The 18,685-nt window shown below is 40.1% G+C and overlaps 4 protein-coding genes across 9 annotated transcripts; 1 reads left to right on the top strand and 3 right to left on the bottom strand.

The window, feature by feature from the left end:
* Window positions 1–2,829: 2,829 nt before the first annotated feature.
* On the bottom strand, window positions 2,830–6,420 carry folr (folate receptor). 3 transcript variants are annotated; one of them, XM_071496877.1, is made up of 6 exons: window positions 6,145–6,420; window positions 5,517–5,611; window positions 4,244–4,376; window positions 3,875–4,063; window positions 3,525–3,660; window positions 2,830–3,167 (listed from the first exon to the last, which is right to left on the bottom strand). In XM_071496877.1, the coding sequence occupies exons 2-6, from the start codon at window positions 5,552–5,554 to the stop codon at window positions 2,893–2,895; spliced, it is 771 nt and encodes a 256-aa protein (XP_071352978.1). In that variant the 5' UTR covers window positions 5,555–5,611; window positions 6,145–6,420; the 3' UTR covers window positions 2,830–2,892. The 3 variants fall into 3 exon arrangements, with proteins under 3 accessions (XP_071352978.1, XP_071352980.1, XP_071352979.1); XM_071496879.1 differs by lacking the exon at window positions 5,517–5,611 and having other exon boundaries at window positions 6,140–6,418; XM_071496878.1 differs by lacking the exon at window positions 5,517–5,611 and having other exon boundaries at window positions 6,145–6,416.
* A 946-nt stretch (window positions 6,421–7,366) lies between these two features.
* On the top strand, window positions 7,367–10,019 carry anapc15 (anaphase promoting complex subunit 15). 3 transcript variants are annotated; one of them, XM_071496881.1, is made up of 5 exons: window positions 7,367–7,487; window positions 7,847–7,968; window positions 8,324–8,383; window positions 8,706–8,846; window positions 9,030–10,019. In XM_071496881.1, exons 2-5 carry the CDS (start codon window positions 7,849–7,851, stop codon window positions 9,075–9,077), a joined length of 369 nt encoding a protein of 122 aa, XP_071352982.1. In that variant the 5' UTR covers window positions 7,367–7,487; window positions 7,847–7,848; the 3' UTR covers window positions 9,078–10,019. The 3 variants fall into 3 exon arrangements, with proteins under 3 accessions (XP_071352982.1, XP_071352981.1, XP_071352983.1); XM_071496880.1 differs by having other exon boundaries at window positions 7,441–7,534; XM_071496882.1 differs by having other exon boundaries at window positions 7,441–7,534; window positions 8,988–10,019.
* Window positions 9,867–13,776, bottom strand: tomt (transmembrane O-methyltransferase). Of its 2 annotated transcripts, none has more exons than XM_071496874.1 (5): window positions 13,564–13,776; window positions 12,132–12,394; window positions 11,814–12,010; window positions 11,466–11,588; window positions 9,867–10,958 (listed from the first exon to the last, which is right to left on the bottom strand). In XM_071496874.1, exons 2-5 carry the CDS (start codon window positions 12,391–12,393, stop codon window positions 10,761–10,763), a joined length of 780 nt encoding a protein of 259 aa, XP_071352975.1. In that variant the 5' UTR covers window position 12,394; window positions 13,564–13,776; the 3' UTR covers window positions 9,867–10,760. The 2 variants fall into 2 exon arrangements, with proteins under 2 accessions (XP_071352975.1, XP_071352977.1); XM_071496876.1 differs by lacking the exon at window positions 13,564–13,776 and adding an exon at window positions 13,092–13,107.
* A 259-nt stretch (window positions 13,777–14,035) lies between these two features.
* sfrp2l (secreted frizzled-related protein 2 like) lies at window positions 14,036–17,251 on the bottom strand. Its single transcript, XM_071495680.1, has 3 exons — window positions 16,610–17,251; window positions 15,473–15,553; window positions 14,036–15,264 (listed from the first exon to the last, which is right to left on the bottom strand). Exons 1-3 carry the CDS (start codon window positions 17,133–17,135, stop codon window positions 14,849–14,851), a joined length of 1,023 nt encoding a protein of 340 aa, XP_071351781.1. The 5' UTR covers window positions 17,136–17,251; the 3' UTR covers window positions 14,036–14,848.
* Between the last annotated feature and the right edge of the window lie 1,434 nt (window positions 17,252–18,685).

Below are 18,685 nucleotides of genomic sequence, written 5' to 3'. Positions count from 1 at the left end.
CAGTAATGTGACATACAATAATACAGCACAATAAAAGGGGCCATTGCTCATGATGAGTACTTTAACTTTTGTTTTTGATTCTCATTATACTCTTGTATTTTTTTAACTCGCATTTTAGATACAGAACTCTGACTAATTGAGTATTTTCACAAAGTGGTATTGCTAGCTTTACTTAAGATCCAAGTACATTTTCCACCAAAGCCTGGTTTTCTCCTTTGTTGGAGTACACACCAAATCCTGTATCCTGTGGGAACTTGGCATGGGCTCAAGTTTCTGTGATTTTATAGCTTTAAGTACGCTTACACCACTTAGAATTAAGTGAGCAAATTAAATACAATTTTCACACATATGGATAAAAATCTACCAATGTGAACTTAAGGATTGTAGCTACTAATATATCATCACAAAATTACTAATAAATTACCTGTTTTTTCCTCTCCACTCTTGTATCATGACTCTAAGTTGTAGCCTACGTGGTTAAAGCTTTCACTAATGCCAGAGGTCTTTCCTCTTTGAATATTACTGTGACCTGCAGCCACTGAGGAGACCAAGCTGCAGTAATTTCTCAACGCAAGCTCCAATCCAGTTATGCAATCCTTTTCTTTTCCAGACCACACACATACACACACGCATATACAATCCCCCACAAGGTGTAACTGTCCACCCTAAGAGCAGGACTGGCAAACCTCAGAAAACAACCAACTCAGTTTGGAGTTCACAGTACTTTATTCTGACTTTAGTCATTCTTTTATTTATTTATTGTTTTTCCTCTAGTTGCCCACAAAAAGTCTGACTCCTAAAATGTGGCATGGATACCCCTCACCCCCCAACCCCCACACCCCAACCACACAAACACACACACAGCAAGAGAGAGGCAGAGTTAAAGTATGTGTGTGTGTGTGTGTGTGTGTGTGTGTGTGTGTGTGTGTGTGTGTGAGTGAGTGAGTGAGAGAGAGACAGAGAGACAAAGAGACAAAGAGAGAGAGAGAGAGAGAGTTGGACAGGGTGGTGTGTGTTGCCAATGACCTCAGAAAAGCTGAGTATTAATAGCCACAGGGACAGCAGCCATCCCAAAGCTATTTCTGGCTATGGCATCATACTGTGTATGCCTGTGTGTGTCTGTGTGTGTGAGTTGTCTAAAATGTGGCCTAACATCTCTGCATGGAGAGATCATAAAAGTGTGTTGCAAGACATCACGTAATGATAAACCTACTTTGTCTGCAAAATGTCTTACCAATAACCAATTTTTACACTTTGTCTTCTGCATCTCACTGCTACCATTGTTAGGATTGTCAGGATCAGCTTGACGTGATTAGACATACATGATGTCAACTGTATTATGGAAATGGGATAATGACAAATGGATGGTGGTAGTCGAAACCTCTTCTGTAATTCAAACCCAGATTAAGTATTAAGTATACATTAAGTATTAAATGTACTGGTCACAGATGATCTTGAAGTATTGTTATGCACATATTTAAATAAAACAACTTGATCAGGTATGGGCCCAGTATTACCAAACTTCTGCAATGGTGTACCCCTCCCTATGTATAGGAGCTGCGTGCATACAGTTCATGCTGAGAAAAGAGATTGCACTGCAATTCACAGCTGAACTTGCAATGCTGAATTATACAGTGGCATCACCAAGAAAGGTGTGATTTTCAGCCTCACAAATGGAGAAGCACTTCGGCACGTCTGATCTCTGTCAGAAGGTTAAGCCATATTTTGAAAAGTGATGTATTTTTAAATTACTAGATTAATTATCTCAGGCCACGATTATGAAAGTACAGAGTGCACAAAAGTTGCTAAATGTGTATCTCAAACTTATCTTTGATGTGCCAAAGACCTCTGTAGTCAAATGTTGTAGACAAACACACCAGCTGACCAATCACAAGGCTCATTCAAAGATCTGAGAGGACACATTCACACGTGGCATTGACACACACACACACACACACATACACACACACACACACACACACACACACATATAAAGATATTGTGTGGCACTAAAACACACTTAAACATAGGGGGAGTAAGAGAGACATTAACACACCCTTATTCTCTCCCTATTTTTCTCTCTCTTCGTCGTTTTCTCCCTCTCCCTGTGACACACACTCAGGGGACTGGAACCCCATAATTACCAAGCAGTGGAGCCCACTGCTCAGGCCCAATGTAGAGAAACGTTCTCCCTCAAAGCAGATCCTGGATCTGTTTTACAGTTTCCTCACTGGTGGTTGAGGTTATAGAGGGGTTATTAAGCTGATCCACAGTCTGCACTTAAGAGAAATGTCATCCTGGAGCTGTGCAGTAATACAGTATGTGGCGTGTCCCTTCATGCTTTGTCTAGACGCACAAGTTTATTTTTGTTTTATTTTCTTTATCCACACAGATTTTCAGATCTACTACATATACTTTCCTAGACACAAAACTGCTGTGCTGTCTTGATTTTAGCTACTTTTACATTTTGGTGGTGAAACTATGATCTCGTTTTTTTGGTCAGCTATAAATACAGTTTATAGCTGACAATCCAATACTGCACAGTATTTTTGAGGTTGAATTTGATCCCATTTATTTGCAGTACGTGGACATTTTCCAGTGTCCAAGCAGTAAACGATCACAGCTTCATGGACCCAGGGTTGATGGTTGGTTGAACAAGAAATAAGGAAAAGAAAAGTAGAAGAGTAAACTGAGGAGGAAATGAAAAAAAGCACAAGGAACTGAAAATCATTAAGAAAGTAAACCAGATGCAGATTAAAAATGTGTGTTTACGAGGATGTTTCACCGTCAGTGACTCAGACCAGGATAACAAAGCAACAGAGACAGAAGAGCATTTGAAATCAGTTTTATTGGTACTTGTAAACTGATACGGGATGGAGCAAGGATATCATGTTAGTACATCCTTAAAGAGAAAGATGCAACAGCCATGAAAAGTAGCGTTGTCAAGGCAAAGCTTTGGTGTTGCTGTGCGTTGTTAAGGTAGTACTCAGCCACCTTCTTGTTGGGGTTTGGCCCGGTGAACCAGAGCTGCATGCAGCGGCCTGAGGTATTGGAGTGGGTGGTATAAAGGTAGGAGTTGGACCAAATTTGTTCACACATGGACTTGGGTGTGGGGTAAATATCAGTCCACTTTCTGCACTTGCTGCCTTTAGGGCATTTATTGATACCTGTTGCAAAAAGAGAGAGAGAGAGAGAGAGAGAGAGAGAGAGATAGTTTTGCACTGTGCAGGGGATGCAAGACAGACAATCACAGCCACAAATATTCCTCAAGTATGAATAAATAAATCTGATTCTAATGTAGTAATATGCTGGAAGCCAGTAAGGGAAAGTGTGATGGAAGATCTCTGCACTTGCTCATAAGTGAGTGTGTGCACGGCATTGTGTGCAGATAGCGTTATTAATGCTATCTGTGTACCATGTGTGTAAATGTGTATGCAAAGGTGAGAATTAAATAAGAAAATGTGAGCAAGTCTGTATGTACCCTCTGGTCCGTGTGCATGCATGTGTGTGTATTTTACACTTACCTGAGCTCCAGTCCCAACCCTTGTGCCAATTAGTCTTGCAAGTGTAATCATTCTTGCAATCTTCCCACCAATTGTGGCAGTCCTCCATACACAGAGGCACATCTAAGATACGCTCCTTACGCCAGCTCTGATCCACCTACACACATAATTCATTATTTTGTGCTATCCATAATTTGAACAAACAATTGCAGTGGTGTGACATATCAAGTTAGGTGCAAAGGTCTCCACAAATAAAAATGGGGCATTACAAAGTCTAGTCTTTTAGTTCTTTCAACATCTTATGCTGCCATCTAGTGTTGCAAGTACACACATACAAGACAGGCTGAGGTGCACAAATGCACACTACGTACTTTTTGTATCCAGGGTCCCAAGTGTGGAGAGCACTCATAGAAGCAAGTGTCCTGGATGAAATGTTTCTTGCACTGGGGGCTCATAATACCACAGTGATTCCAGTTGAAGTTGTACAGGTAGGAGTTATCGTTGTGTGCTTCTTCTGTGGTGTTGGCCGTGCAACATGCATTGTCACGCCAGGGAGAACACTGGAGAAAGGAAGAGCAACGAGGGGTCACTTTATGATGTGGATTTTGTCTTGATAAGCTGTGGCAGCATGATCAGACACTCCAGATGAGAGAGAGAGAGAAAAAAGAAACATTACATCTGTTTACTTTTTTCTAGCTATGTATTTTGCTCTATCTAAATACAAGTATTGTATCCATCACCTGAAGATACAGTTCTCCCTCAGGGCCAGGCTCCACTTTGTGGTGTTTGGCATCCATACACATGTTGAGTTCGTTCAGAGACAGAGCGCCACTGGAAAGGGCTAACAGAAAGGAAAGGACAACCCACATGGCTCTGCAGGAGGGAGGCAATCAAATCAGTTCTCAATAAAACCATCAGGAAAACAGGAAAAATAATGGGATGTAGGCCAACATACACAAAATCCACCTTGTATTTTTCCCCCCACAATCACTCCAGTGCTTACTGGGTTTCTTTGCACAAAACAACACAAAGTTTGAGAGACATTTTTATCAAAGCTTTAAATTGTGAAATAGCAAAATCGTGAGATGGTGGTGGTCCTGCTGTAAAGTTGTCATGTTTAGGGATGTTTTGTTGGTAATTGAGATGTTGAGCTTCACCAAGTGCCGGGAAACCTCATCGAGTCTTAAGTTCTATAGTTGAATTACAACCTAAAGGACAACACCTCAAAACTGGACAGACCAGTCACACACAATTGTCCTACATTTGTCCTCTTCATTTCAAAGCAAATTGTGTCTTCTTTATTAATCCTACAATTTTATTATATGTTGCAATTTTCATGGTGGGGAGAGCAGGTATGGTTGTAACACTTTTTGCTTCAGTACCTGTAACCTGTAACTTTGAGCTAGAATTCTCAAACTTTCATACGAGGCACCAACATTTGTTTACTACAAATGGAACCAAGTGAAATCTCTGCAAGAATATCACTAACCTCAAGAGTCGATGTCATATACATGGTGTCCCTTTGTTACAACCTACCCCACTACCGGGGTAGGTTGTACCTACTGGTGTAGGTTGTAACACGTGCTGGGGTAAGTTTTAACAATTACAAAAAATAAGCAAAAACAGAGGCTACACTGTGTGATATGCTTCAAAAAGGGCTTGTTGAAATAAAAGACTCAGGAGAGTGTGTGTGCACGCATGTGTTTGTGTAAGTTAGTTTGCTAGAACAAACTTTCTTAATGGTTTGTATGCTCAATGAACACTCTGCGACAATGGGTTAGGGTTAGGGTTTGTTGCTGCTCTGGTAACCTACACTGGGAAGATCACTAGAACCCTGGTCTCTCAACTTCTGCAGTGATTTGCAGTTTAAAGATGCGTTACAACCCACCCCGTCAGCCATTGTTTAGCGAGCTGTGAGCAGAGAAACTACAATCTAATTTACTATAAGTCATAAGATTTCATCTGCAACAGTATGAGTACTAAACAAAATATCGTCTTAGTCAAAAAACTTACTTTCTCAAAATCCGTTTTTTCCTCTGTAGAATCTGCATGTGCTTGGTCCAGCCTTGACAACCACCATGTGTGATCGAGGAGGAAGTGGGTAAACACTGAAATGATCATGTGATTCCTATCTTATACCCGATTATTGGAAATGATGGTTTTACAACTCTCCCCATGTTACAACCATACCAGGTTTTCCCTACATATAGAACAATTTAAAACATTGTTGACTACAAAAAACCTAGTTACAGCAAGAGTCAACTCAACCTTTGATTGTTATTGCAAAAAGACCATCAGATATTATGCCATAAACGTGATATCTAATGGGCTTTGACCCATTAAGCCACTGGAATATATCTCATTCGCACACTGATGCCTTACTCTGTAACACACTCATAAAATGAATACATTACAACAGCTTTATACAGATTTATACATTTATACAATGTATGTCATTTTACAGTGCATTTATTTGTTTCCCCTGTCTGACCTCTCTTATTCATGTTCTTTCTCATTTCTATGTGACATGGGATGAAAATGAGAAAAAAAAAATAATTGTAATTACTGCAAAGAAATCAAAGCTTACAATATAAACTGAATAAATCATAAGATCAAGTAATGATGAATAGATTTACCTTACCTTGCTAGATCCTGTAATGATTTCTTCCTGAAGGGGTACTCCGGCAAATAAATCTCTCCAGTCACCTTTTACACACTTGTCAAGACTAAACAAGATTTAGAAAACACACATCTGTGCATATGTGTTTGTGTATGTGAGTGGAGCGTGACTGAATATAATGTTGCCCCTAATACAAGTAAATGTGAAAACTCTCAATTAATATGTTTCCAGAGTCCAAAGTCTGCCTCACGTCGTGAGATGTGATACAGAGAAAGAACGAGAAAGACACAGTGCATTGTATGTGTATGTAATCATGAACGTGAGTGATAATCTGAGTTTTATTGGATGTTACTGTGAAGGTTTGTCTTATCTCAAGGTCTACACTGCTCTTTCACACGCACACACACACACACACACACAGTGGACACTTGGTGTTGCATGGCAGTGTGACCTGGGAAGGTAATAACAAGGCTGAGAAGTTGGCAGTTAAGATAAGTTTCTGCTGCATGTGTGTTGGTGGTCTCCTGACTCCACAAAAAGATTTACAAGCTTGTTGAAGTGGGTGGTTAATTTGTATGAGTGTGTGTGTGTGTGTATCTCAGAAGTTACAACTGCTAATTTAGAGTATAAGGCATTTAATGCTGCAAAAGCTGGTTTCAAGAAAATATAATATATATATTTTTTTAAAAGTGTGTTAGGGTTGTTTTAAGTGGGTATACATATTACTGCAAATTTTAGTTTTTCTTGATCATTGTATTTGGTGGCAGTGAAAGAACAGAAAGTTTGTTTTTGTCACATTTTAAGTTACTGTAGATGGCAATAGGCCTGATAGGCCTGTTTTTTAATTTCAAGAAAAATGTTATTTAAAACAACAAAAACAACAGAGACTGTCTTCACATGAAAACATAAAAAAGCATGTCAAGAGCTTTCTATTGTCTGAAGAGGAGATTGTGTTAATGCACTGTTTCATTTTAATTAATGAATAATTAAAATAGGGGTAGTGATGTTTTTTAATTTGTCCAAATGATTTGTCCATCTCTTCTTATATAATGAAAATAAAACAGGGTAACAACAGTATACCCTAAACTCCCTATACTGTACTAGAAGCTACAATGTGTGAAAATAGTAGGAATTGATTATATGCATCCTTTGTGTTTTTTACTTATTTACCAAAAGGTTGATAAAGGACAAAACACATACTTACTCTTACCATTAGCCAGCACATATCAGGACTTAGGTATTTATCAGCATTTATTCGACAAAATACATGAGGAATTCACCTACCACTACCGCGGCTCCCAAGCGGAACCTTTGTGACGTGACACTGGAGAAGAGGACACTATTTGGTTGAACACCAGTTTCCGGTAAAAATTTGTTTTGAATTTTCAAAGCTGGGGCGAGATATTGTCAGGTAGGACTTACGTTAACTATAAATTACAGTAGCACATTATATTACATTACGTTTTAACCAAGGATATCGATGGAGGTGATATTACAGAGTTTGCTTCTCTTAACGCAGGAAGAATTATATATAAGAATTTGTCCTTCTAGCAGCCCTGTGTCGTTTTATCACACAGTACCCCAGGCAGGTAGCCTACCTTATGGCTACATCTGGGGTTTAATGCTGTGTTGCTGGGCCAAAGAAAGACAAATACGCTTGCCGATTGACTGTGTGTGTGTGTGTGTGTGTGTATATATGTGTGTTGTTGTTCCTTTGTGACAGACATGTCCACGCTGTTCCCGTCTCTCTTCCCGCGGATAACCGAGTCTCTCTGGTTCAACTTGGACCGACCCTGCGTGGACGAGACCGAGCTGCACCAGCAGGAGCAGCAGCACCAAACCTGGGTAAAATCCGTGCTGAAACTGACAGAGCCTCCTTCTCAGGCTAACGAACATATGCACACACTGTATCGTTCACTCATATAAACGATTACCATTTTAAGATTTTTCAGAAGACAAACAAATATTTTCAGTCGTCCATAAAGTTTAATTATGAAGGGGATGTGACCAGAGCATGTACAAAACTGGACATTTTACAGAGGTAACTTGTCAGTGTTCTCTGACAACTATTTACCTGAGACACTGACGTCAACTCTATACAGCTATTAATTATTACTTATTGTCCACATATGAATATGTTCCTTTAATGGCAGTTTATCAGTCAGGCTCTAAGGTTGTGGGGTTTTTTTTTGTCCTTCAGTTGCAGAGCATTGCAGAGAAGGACAACAACTTGATGCCCATTGGGAAACCTATTTTTGAGGTACTACATTTTTTAAAATCCTAGTAACATGTAATGCCTTAATTGCCGCAATACCTGTCAGCTCTGACAATTGCCTTGCACTATGAAAGTTTAAAAGAGACCGTGGTTAAACCATTCCATATGCAGCACAAATAATATATAATAAGTAAGAGTTGGAGCTTGTTGCACTTCATCTTGTTGGGTGCAATAGATGTAAATTGTAGAGAAAAACTAGTTCTTTCTTACCTGTTTAGATTGAAGCCTTTAAAATAAGCAGCATGGTTTTGTTTTGTTTTTTTGTCTTTCTTCATCTATTTATGCCATCTGTATTTACTGGGCACAGGCAGGATATGAAGAGGAGGACGAGGAGGATGACGAGGATGAGGAGGACAGTGAGGAAGACTCTGAAGATGAAGAAGACATGCAGGACATGGATGAGATGAATGATTACAATGAGTCGCCTGATGATGGCGAGATCAATGAGGTGCTTTAATACATAATTAGTACAGTATCTTTTCTAACCAAGGGTTAGATAACGGTTTCAAAATATCTAAAATTCACTGAATAGACTTTTAAACATACTAAATGTTATTTTCTTTTATCTCACTTTTGTCTCCTCAAACAGAGAAATAACAGTCCTTAATCTGGCTCTGTTTCTGTCTGTCAGGTGGACATGGAGGGAGCAGACCAAGACCAAGACCAGTGGATGATTTAAGACAAAAGACAATTTTAGTATTCCATCAAGCTGTCCTGCACTGGATTATCTGCTCCACACTTAAAACTTGACTGCTGCCCCTTCAGTCTGTGACAGATATATTTTTTTATTTGTGTGAACAAAAACAAATTGAGTTAAAGCTTGTACCATGATATCCTTCAGATAAAGGTTGGTCAAATCCAGCACAAGTGAAGTGTTTCATGTCAAGCTGCAGTCATCCTTGAAAACTCTGAGTGGACAATGCTGCGGGTGCTGCTCTAACACACTGTTGCGAGGATGTGGATGGTCATGGATGTATGTTTAAGCTGTGCACATGTCATGTTTTTTCTGTTTCTTTCTACTTTTTCAAGTTGATCTGTAATACTGTGATATATATTTAACCATTCAATCCAGTCACAGAAGTTCTGGACATCTTCACTGCTGTAAAATTACACAAGGTCCTACTGTTTTGCTAACACTTGGCCACACACCCACGCAGTGGCACCAATAGGCATCATCACCATCATCTCTCTCATTTAAACTTTGACCTTGTCATAACTTCAGTCATGTGCCACTACTCAAAAGTCTCGAAACAGCTGAATGAGCACAAACTACAGTTCAGTCAGCTAAATATTTTTTTACCCATGAAGGAGACTTTAGTCCATACAGTCCAATTTATAGTGTTGTGTATGTTGCTAAGGTTTCATTACAGATATCACACCTTCGGTAGCATTTTCAGAAAAGCTTGTTAAATAGTATTTTGTTCATGTTTTAATATTTTTTAAACAATGTTAAAGGTAAAAGAATCCATTCAGAGTGAAGAATTGTATTATGAACACACACAGTGGCCATTGAAACTGTCTCATGTTTATCTTGCAAGGTTGCTCACCAAGGCTTTGGTTATTTGTTCTGAAAGGAAAATGGGCCTTGACAATTTGTATTAAATTAAATTATTTTGATGAACTCCTGTTTTTTTGTTTGTTTGTTTTCCACATCTTGGTTTCTTTTTAATAAAGAACACCAAATGTAACATGTTAGTGAGGGGTGTGTGTTGGATTTAGGGTGATTCACTGTCCAATGAGAGAAAAATTAAGGCCCAGCCCTGAAAAAGAGTAATCTGAATTCGGTGTTGGTAAATTGGGGATTTGGGTTCTGCTGATGTCCACAATTCACTTTATGTAATTCAGCATTTAATGTCAGTTAAGGTTTTAACAGGTAATGGTCACATTTCTCACCTGGGTTTCCCAATTTGGCAGTTATGTATGTTTAAATAAACAATTACTATTACTGTTATTACAACTATTTCTGACATTTGCTTTTATCAGATGACAGAAGCTGGTGGCAAGTGACAAAGATCACAAGCAAGAATAAAAAGATAGATATGATTTCCATATAGATAGTGTTGCGCACTCATCACTTAATAGGTAAATGAGGATTTATTTTCTTGATAGTTGTCTCTTTTTTTCCCCATTAGAGGGCGCTGGCAGTGAGGTTTTTTTTTTTTTTTTAAATGTGCAGTTCCTTGAGTTTTAAAAACTAGATGCTCAGATGCTCCAGTTTTCAGATGAATGTAGCTTTTTAGGGAAAAAAACATTTAAGTCATGTTTTCCATCACTTTCCTCAAAATTGTTTTAACATGGGCTATTATCCCTTTCCTAAAATTTGTATCTGTGTAATTCTGTGTGACATCCCAGTCTGCATGATCTACTTGATTCCCTGGTACACCAGCTCAGCCATCCCATCCCTGATGCCTTTGCTGTACTCCAGTGTGGCCCGATGGACCTTCCACTCATACAGGCCACTCTTGCGAATGTGTCTGAGGAACTTTGGAGCTCCAGGGAACAGCACGTTGTCGGCCACAATCACAGACCCCTTTCCCAGCAGACCAGAGCCCTCCAGCATCTGTAACACACACACACACACACACAGAATCATGTACCTGTGGGAGCTGACCAAGAAACAATGGAAAGGATCACAACTATAAGATGTACGTCACTAAAATGCCTTAATAGCATTGCTTAAGCTCAAAGTTAATATTCATCTTCAAAGCTGTACTCAAATATTCAACGTGTACATACACAAAGTAATTACCTCCAACCAGCCATCATTTAAAAAAAGAGTAAAAGAGTAAGTAGATGGACCACATGTTTTAATATTTAAAGTCCCTTTTGAGCCAGTCAGAGGCAGACATGAGAGTTTTAGTTTCAGATGTGTGGGGATTTTGCAAACACTAGAACATATTCTAAGGATTCAGAAGGTTTTGTGCATTCTCGTGTGGGTCACACACTAGCTCAGCTCAACTCTCATATCTTCTCATCATCTCATACTTCTGACAGACTGGACAATAAACTACGAGACAGGGTTTTCATTCATATGTGAACATCCTTTCTGATAATTCATTCTTGTTACCTGCAGATCAGGGCAGTAGGATTTCTTCCAGTGGTCCATGAAGACAAAATCCAGCCTTTCTAAACCATAGTCAGACCGCAGCCGAGGGATCACCTCATCAGATGGATTCACGATGAGCTCCACCTTGAGAACACACAGCATGAAAGTCTCAGTGGTATAGTGCTCTATATAGTCTATACATGAAATGTTTGAATGAACATTTACACATGAAATTTGTGTAAAAACAAATAATGTTGGTGGCCTGTAGGTAGATTATTTGGGGCTTTTATGAAAAGCCCTACAGGACATAGAGTGCACTGGATATACAGTTAAATGTTGTAAATAGGTCACAAGTTTCTGCTGTCTCACTGTGTCATCATCAAACCCTGCCAGGCGGATGATTTTCTCAGCGATGGCAGCATTCCTCTGGTCCATCTCAACACTGTAGAGCCTGCCGCCCAGGGGCAAAGCACGGGCGATCCGCACGGTACTGTACCCGCAATGGGCACCCAGCTCCAGCACTGTCAAAGGGCTCTGCTCCATCAGCAGCCGATCCAGGATCTTCCCTGCGAATAGAGGAGCCAGACACACACAAAAACATACACATATGTACACTATGTATTAAGGGATTTAGACGTGTTTGTAATAGAAAAGGAATTTGTAGTGTTATGTAAATGATCTCCTCACCCTTTTGAGGCCCGATGTTGCTGATGAACTCTACCTTGCTGCACCAGACATCGAAGGCGTCCAGGATGCTGTCAGGGTCTCCAGGGGTGGCATGAGTGAGAACATACTGGAAGGCACGCTCCTCTCGACTCAGGCCAGTCACACAGTCCTTCCAGGTCCTGACCAGGACCGCCCGATAGAACAGTACAAAGTAGAAACGGTACCTGATGATCAGTGTCAGCAGGAGGGGGACAAAGGCTAGAGCAATAGCTGGAGACACCATCCTGGTTCATACAGAGAAAAACACACACACAGAAGTAGGTTCATTAGTTAGTAATATTCAGTTATGTACAAAAATTGAAAGAGTTGCTATGACTGACTATATATTTGACACTTTGTGTAAACAAGATGGAAGCCACTTGCACCTTTAAATGAACTTTTACATGAATGTTGTCCCAGCAATTTACCAAATTACTTTTAAGCTTCTGTCTCCCTGCTCTCTTCTTTTACACTCATAATACAAACTACAAGACCAGTAAATTCTTACTGCGTTGTATAAAGTATCTATACTTCCCTGTGGCATAAAACTGCAGAGGTTTTTTAGAAGCTTTTTTACATAAGAGGGTGAAGTGTGTGGATAAAGAAAAACTTTATCAGTCTAGAGATTAACTCATTTACAAGTATTTAAAAAATATTTTTTCTCCAAATACACTTGCTCGCTGATATCTTCATATGGAAAAAAGGATTGACAGATAAAGAATGTGCTTCTCTCTTGAGCCACCTTTGACATTTTGTCATAGGAATCAACAAAATTTGGACTATACAAATCATTTCACTGCCAGTTTGCCAGTATTTAGTCCCCAATCCTGATAAAATATCTGGGTGCAGGTTGTAAGCTTATGAGTAACTTCAAATGATTATCATCATCGAGAATCAAAGCTTATCATTATTTAAAAACACAAACTCATTGTTCCTCCTTACTTATGATTGCAGTCAATAGTGACTCAGCCATTCTTTCTCTGGTGTCAAGCCTCTTAGCTTCTATACTCTTAAACATATCAATTGATCAAAAGAAAAGAAAGACGAATGAATATGCATCACTGTAAACAAAAGGATACATTATTGGCTATTACGCCATTATGAGGCGGAAACAATAGTGACAATTTTATCAATGGCATCGTCTTTTCCTGAAATTATAAAATGTTAAACACGTGTTGAGGCAAATGCTCTCCAAGTTCTGAATAATGCAAGATGAGATCTACCCAAAAACAGGTGACAATGCTTTGGTCCTGTGGTGGATGTGAGAGAAAGTGCCGTCTCTCTGGATGTTTCTACTGCCTCAGGTAACTTAAGACTCCACAAGGTCTCTGCTCCACACAGAACATGTTACACCAAAATATTTACACCAAAATCAAGTCTCTCTTACTGTCCCATGATAAACAGACAAACTCACCTGTTTTCAGAGAGGTTTGGTGGAAGCAGAGCAGCTGCGCTGAGGATAACAAGGATGAAAGTGGCACTTCAGCTAAAACGAGTGCAGAAAGACGGAGGAGTGTGTGTGTGTGTGTGTGTGTGTGTATGTAAGAGAAGGTAAGAGAGCTGGGGATATAAATAATTTACGCATCATGTGCATGGCAGTATATGTCCAGTAATTATTCCCAGTTAACAGCTGTTAAGGCTGGTGTCAGTGTTAGCTGTTAAACATCAGTTTTAGTCAATAAGACACACAGTTAGCCTCTTGTCCAGATATTGAGAATACGACCAACACTAAGAAGAAGCAGAGACAGTGAGACAGCGAGAGGCAGCGTGAAACAGACATTTGATATATCAAGTGAACATCAACAGGTGTGCGTCTGTGTGTGGTTGTATGGAGTCCAGTTTCTTTTACTGAGTCATGATGGAAAGATCAAGAAAAACTACAAACGCAAAGAAAAAGCTCTTTTATGGAATATTATCCAATGTAACTCAACACAATATTTTTTTTACAGAGCTAATTTAAATAAATAAAAATCAATCTAAAAAATAAATGTAATAAAAATGCAAAAATAGACATAAAATCCAAATGTAAATGATTTATTGTTCACATCATATCACATTTCCTGTCCTGTCTTTCTTTTCAGTGCTTCTCTTCTGAGCTGACTTGAGATTACAGCATTCTAACGTGATCATCACTCCCTTGTCTTTCCACATCATTGTTTTCGCTCATCTAACTACTCATGTTTCAGCTGCTGTGAAACACTATTATAAAATAGGAGTCAAAGAAAAACATACATGGTTAATGTGTATGAAAGTATTGTGATAACAGTGTAGTACAGTGTAAGAAAATATTTTATCATTACAGGAATAATTATGATACTGCTTCACCCCAAATATGTATCAATAGAAAACTTGATGAGATCAGTCTATCACCAAAAGCGTTTCGTCTCTTCTATATATACAAATTTACACAAAAATAAAAAAAAAACCCCCACAAAAATTGCCACAGTTTGCAGATTTACAGATATCTGTGAACAAATCTTTTTACGCTAATTCATTTACATTGTATCTTAAAATCTGTACTTGTGATTTATTCAGTGATAACTATTTGTTCCCTGATGTGTTCCTTACTTGTTCTTCAGTAACTTCTCTGGATTTTGTGTACATTAATGTGTTGCTATTAGCGGTACACAATTACAGACTGGACACAGTCACAAAGCAATATCCATGAGGCAGGACTACAGTGGTTGATAACTCCCTGTCTACAGGTCTGGACAGGGCTTTTTAAGGAGCGCTCTGATGAACTTCTTCAACTCTTTGTCCCCTCTGCTCCACCTCACCAGCCGAGTCAGCACCAGCCTTCCCTCTTCAGCCTGAGCCAAGCCCAGGTACCATCCAGCCGGAGCCCCATTCCCCTCCTTCCCTTCTTTAGGTTGTCCCTTACCCATCTGTTCCTCCTCAATCCCCCTGTCTTCGTTTGTGTCTGCAGAGTCTAAGCCAGGACAAGTACAGGTGCCTCCTTCTTGTAGCCACAAAGCATTGTGAGCCATTGCGCCTCCAACTCCTTCTGCCCTCTCCGCACCTCCCCCTGCCCACCTCAGGATACGGCTGCGAGCCACTGGCACCAGCTGACGGTCTCCTCCCACCGTCGACACACTGCCCAGACGCATCTTAAATGCTGCGACAGAGACAAGAGAGACGATTTAACAGGTGTCATTTCAGACACATTGTAAAACAACGTCTCTATTTCTGTGATTAGATGATTTTTTATGTGGCCTGCTTTGTTGAGAATCAAGTTGTTTTTTGTATTTTATTTGAGTAGTAATCAACACCTTAAAAAAAGGTATGCACAGTATTTTGTAGCCTACATTATCTACATCTCTCACCATATGAACTGTGGCAGAAGTTTTCCTGGATGTCAGTCTCTCCCTCAGCAGCCAGACTGCAGGCATCACAGATTACACTGCCTGGGGGATGGAAAAGAGAGGTGATTAGATAACTGTGCGTGTCTGTAGTGGGGATGTAAAAAAAAAAAAAAAAATCACAAAGGTGGGGTAGGACTGCTGCCGATGAGCAGAAAACCCAGGATCAATGCATATAAAACAACTTCACGATAAAATTAAAAAAAAAAGATAGGATCAAATAAAACATTGATCTACAGGATAGAAATTCAGTTATCAAAGCAGCACAAGACACAAGTGAAGGTAAAGACAGATGGACAAAATAGTAAATTAAAGAAGTGTCTGTCAAAAGCTTTATACAATACTTCTCAAAACCTTAGGCCATATACATGCTCGATTTGTACTAAAATAAAACATAAAACAGATCTTTAACATACTGACGTCAAATAAGCACCCCATGTTTGTGACAATGTATTGGCTAATAATATGATGGCATGCTGATAGCAGTCACACTACTTTGTGCATTGTGCAAAAATATACATGCCGGGGTAATAAAATTGTGGAGTGGAAAAGTAGACTGTAGTTTTGGGACTTTTCTGTAGCTTACATTTTGCCTCTTTTTTGTGTTAAATATAATAGATAAAAGATTTATTTCTTCAAGTCTCAAGCTGTTCATGAGTGAAAAGTGTAAAAAAGTTGGTGTAACATCTGAAACATGACACCACTGTGAGTGTTGGCATTAAATTGAAATATTGATTGAAAAGGAGAGTGTGTAGCTGACAGTTTAGGTGTAGGCCTGGCATCACTTTGCTCAGACAGTGTGATGAGCAAAAATCAAAATAGAGCTGCAACTATTCGACTTGACTAATCGATAAGTTGCGTTGATTTCAGATTAGCCTATTCAGCCACATTCACTAGCTCCAGATTCTCAATTGTTAATTTTTGCCCTTTAAAAACATCTAATCTGGTTAAAGTATTTTCCCCTACATTTCACAGACAAAACGATTACAGAGAAAATAATCGGCATATTAATCGATGATGAAAATAATCGATAACAACTATTAGTTGCAAAGTTGTTCAAGGATAAAAACGCACTGGACACGAACAGATCCATCCACTGACCTTTCAGCGCCTCCTCTTGATTCACCTCCCCTGCCGTCAGCCCCTCCTGCTCTCCGGTGGTCGGGATACACAGCTCGGTCCCGCTCGGGAACCGGGTGCAGTTGAACATCTCCGGCCAGGGGAACCCGAAGGCGCTCATCACGGGTACGCAGCCGTCCCGTACGGCCTCGCACAGGCTCCTGCAGGGGCTGACCGGCCCGCTGAGCTCCGGGAGACACACCGGGGCGAACAGCGAGCACAGGAACTTCTTGGTGTCCCTGTGGCAGAGCTTGGAGATGAGGGGCAGCCAGGCCGCCGACTGCTGCTGCGCCTCTCTCAGCGAGTCGTGGCCGAGCAAGTTGGGGACCCGCATGTGTCTGTAGCCGATCCCGTGGCACAGAGACAGGGTGCTCGGGATAGGTTTACACACCGAACGGAGAGAGGAGCTGAACCCGACCGACGGTGGCCCAAGCTGGGCGGGAGCCACGGCGTCAGAGGCGCTGGAAGCTCCAAAAAGCGCAACGAAGCTGAGCAGAAAAACAGACATTGTTTTTGCTCCAGCGAGCACAGAGTGAAGTCAACAAAGCTGCAGCACCTCTGCCTGGACTTGACCGGCTTGTAGGTGTAAACAAAGAGGTGTGGAGGAAACAGGGGGGGGTAAATGAGAGGGCAGGCGCCTCCCAGTCATCATCCCACCCCATCAGACTGGTGTCTGCCAGGCACTGTTTGTTTTAGTTTGTCATTCATGTTGTAAACTGGAAACTTTGTGGTAGACACACAGCAGGACAATGGTGCAGTGAAGACATAACCATTATTTTTGCTGTGTATGAACAAAAGACTCTTTGTCTATTTACCTTCTGATAAATAAAATAAATGTAAAAGCCATTCTCTATCTTCTGCAGCACTTTCACAGTTTGTTAATTCTGTTTGTACAATCTTGAGGATATGAACATTGCATACTTTGTCAACATTTGAAGTCCTAGTAATTTATTCTTGCTGTAGGCCTACTTTTATACAGTATTTACAGCCTTTGTTTAAACTCTTTTTCTTCACCTATTTTTAGTCCAAAAGCGCAAAGGTAATGGCAGCAAAGCTTCCAATACTTTGTAGGGCCATAAAAACTTCTATCAGCATAATCTTCAGGTTTTTAGGTTTTGAAAAGGGAGAAACATTTATAAAATAGACAGTAAAGCTGCTTATAAAGTTTGCTTGTGTTTGTAAGAAATAAATATAAAATCTGTGATGTATTTCTGATAATTCTTTGTAAAAGAAGTGAGAATATGATGCTGTTTAGTGTGTGTAGAGTTAACTGTCAGTATTGTGAAATTGGGTACTGGAAATGAGCTGTAACTGCAGTAGTGTGTGTAGTAGAGAAGCAGTGTGTGTGGTACTCTGTCATCATACTCAGCCAGAGGGTGTCAGGGTCCCTTTCATCTTTTTCCAGGGAAACTGCCACATTTGCACCAACAAGCCTCGTCCTGTTCCTCTTTTCCTGCTGCTGTCTATCAGCCTTGTTGTCTCACTTAACTTGGCCTTGGACAGGTGCTCCACAGAAAAATCTGTGGAGGTAAAAACTAAACAATATAAAGCTTTGAAAGAGCTGTAGAACAAAGCACACACTGCTGAACATCCAGTCAACATTAAAGGAGCCAACCTAGAAACTTACAATCACTTTTATAATGAGAGGTGTTGTGTTTGTCATCTCCTGTCCTCACTGACCTCATGTTGCTGTGTAGTCTCCAGTGCTAAATCAACATTTAGTGGATGACCCTGCACCCCACCAGCCCAAGAAAGAGAGCGCTTACTGTCTAACCCCCATCAGCCATTGTATTGTAACCCTGGCTCCCCTTCCTGGGGAAGAACAGGTGTATGCAGACATAAACCCTTAAGAACAAGACAATTATTGTTGGTGTATGAACATCTATCATCCAATCACATCATTTTAAACAATTGCACTCTCACAGTAAAGGCCTACAGTTTTTTTTTAGATTAATGAATTAGTGCAATGCTGTTGTGTAAGTGATGTGGAGTGACACAACAAAGTCAGATGACAGGGAGAGCCACTTCTTACTGCTCCAGGGCAAATCAGACGTGCAG

The sequence above is a fragment of the Trachinotus anak genome, unplaced genomic scaffold, assembly GCF_046630095.1.
Source record: "Trachinotus anak isolate AG129_WGS33_773 ecotype Australia unplaced genomic scaffold, CSIRO_AGI_Tana_v1 ptg000014l, whole genome shotgun sequence".
NCBI lineage: Eukaryota > Metazoa > Chordata > Actinopteri > Carangiformes > Carangidae > Trachinotus > Trachinotus anak.
The sequence above is the reverse complement of the archived record's forward strand: the minus strand, read 5'-3'. Positions and strand labels throughout refer to the sequence as shown.

Bases quoted from the DNA above. Each gene is read 5' to 3' on its own strand.
- folr (XM_071496877.1), bottom strand. From the start codon at position 5,554: ATGCAGATTCTACAGAGGAAAAAACGGATTTTGAGAAA. The intron at 4,377-5,516 runs GTAAGTTTTTTG...TCCCTCCTGCAG, and splicing joins AAAAAACGGATTTTGAGAAA to AGCCATGTGGGTTGTCCTTT. The intron at 3,661-3,874 runs GTACGTAGTGTG...TTATGTGTGTAG, and splicing joins TGGGACCCTGGATACAAAAA to GTGGATCAGAGCTGGCGTAA.
- tomt (XM_071496874.1), bottom strand. From the start codon at position 12,393: ATGGTGTCTCCAGCTATTGCTCTAGCCTTTGTCCCCCTCCTGCTGACA. The intron at 11,589-11,813 runs GTGAGACAGCAG...TGTGTTCTCAAG, and splicing joins CAGGGTTTGATGATGACACA to GTGGAGCTCATCGTGAATCC. The intron at 10,959-11,465 runs GTAACAAGAATG...TGTGTGTTACAG, and splicing joins CCTACTGCCCTGATCTGCAG to ATGCTGGAGGGCTCTGGTCT.
- anapc15 (XM_071496881.1), top strand. From the start codon at position 7,849: ATGTCCACGCTGTTCCCGTCTCTCTTCCCGCGGATAACCGAGTCTCTC. The intron at 7,969-8,323 runs GTAAAATCCGTG...TTTGTCCTTCAG, and splicing joins AGCAGCAGCACCAAACCTGG to TTGCAGAGCATTGCAGAGAA. The intron at 8,384-8,705 runs GTACTACATTTT...TACTGGGCACAG, and splicing joins TTGGGAAACCTATTTTTGAG to GCAGGATATGAAGAGGAGGA.
- sfrp2l (XM_071495680.1), bottom strand. From the start codon at position 17,135: ATGTCTGTTTTTCTGCTCAGCTTCGTTGCGCTTTTTGGAGCTTCCAGC. The intron at 15,554-16,609 runs GTCAGTGGATGG...TCCATCCCCCAG, and splicing joins TCAAGAGGAGGCGCTGAAAG to GCAGTGTAATCTGTGATGCC. The intron at 15,265-15,472 runs GTGAGAGATGTA...TCTCTGTCGCAG, and splicing joins CTTCTGCCACAGTTCATATG to CATTTAAGATGCGTCTGGGC.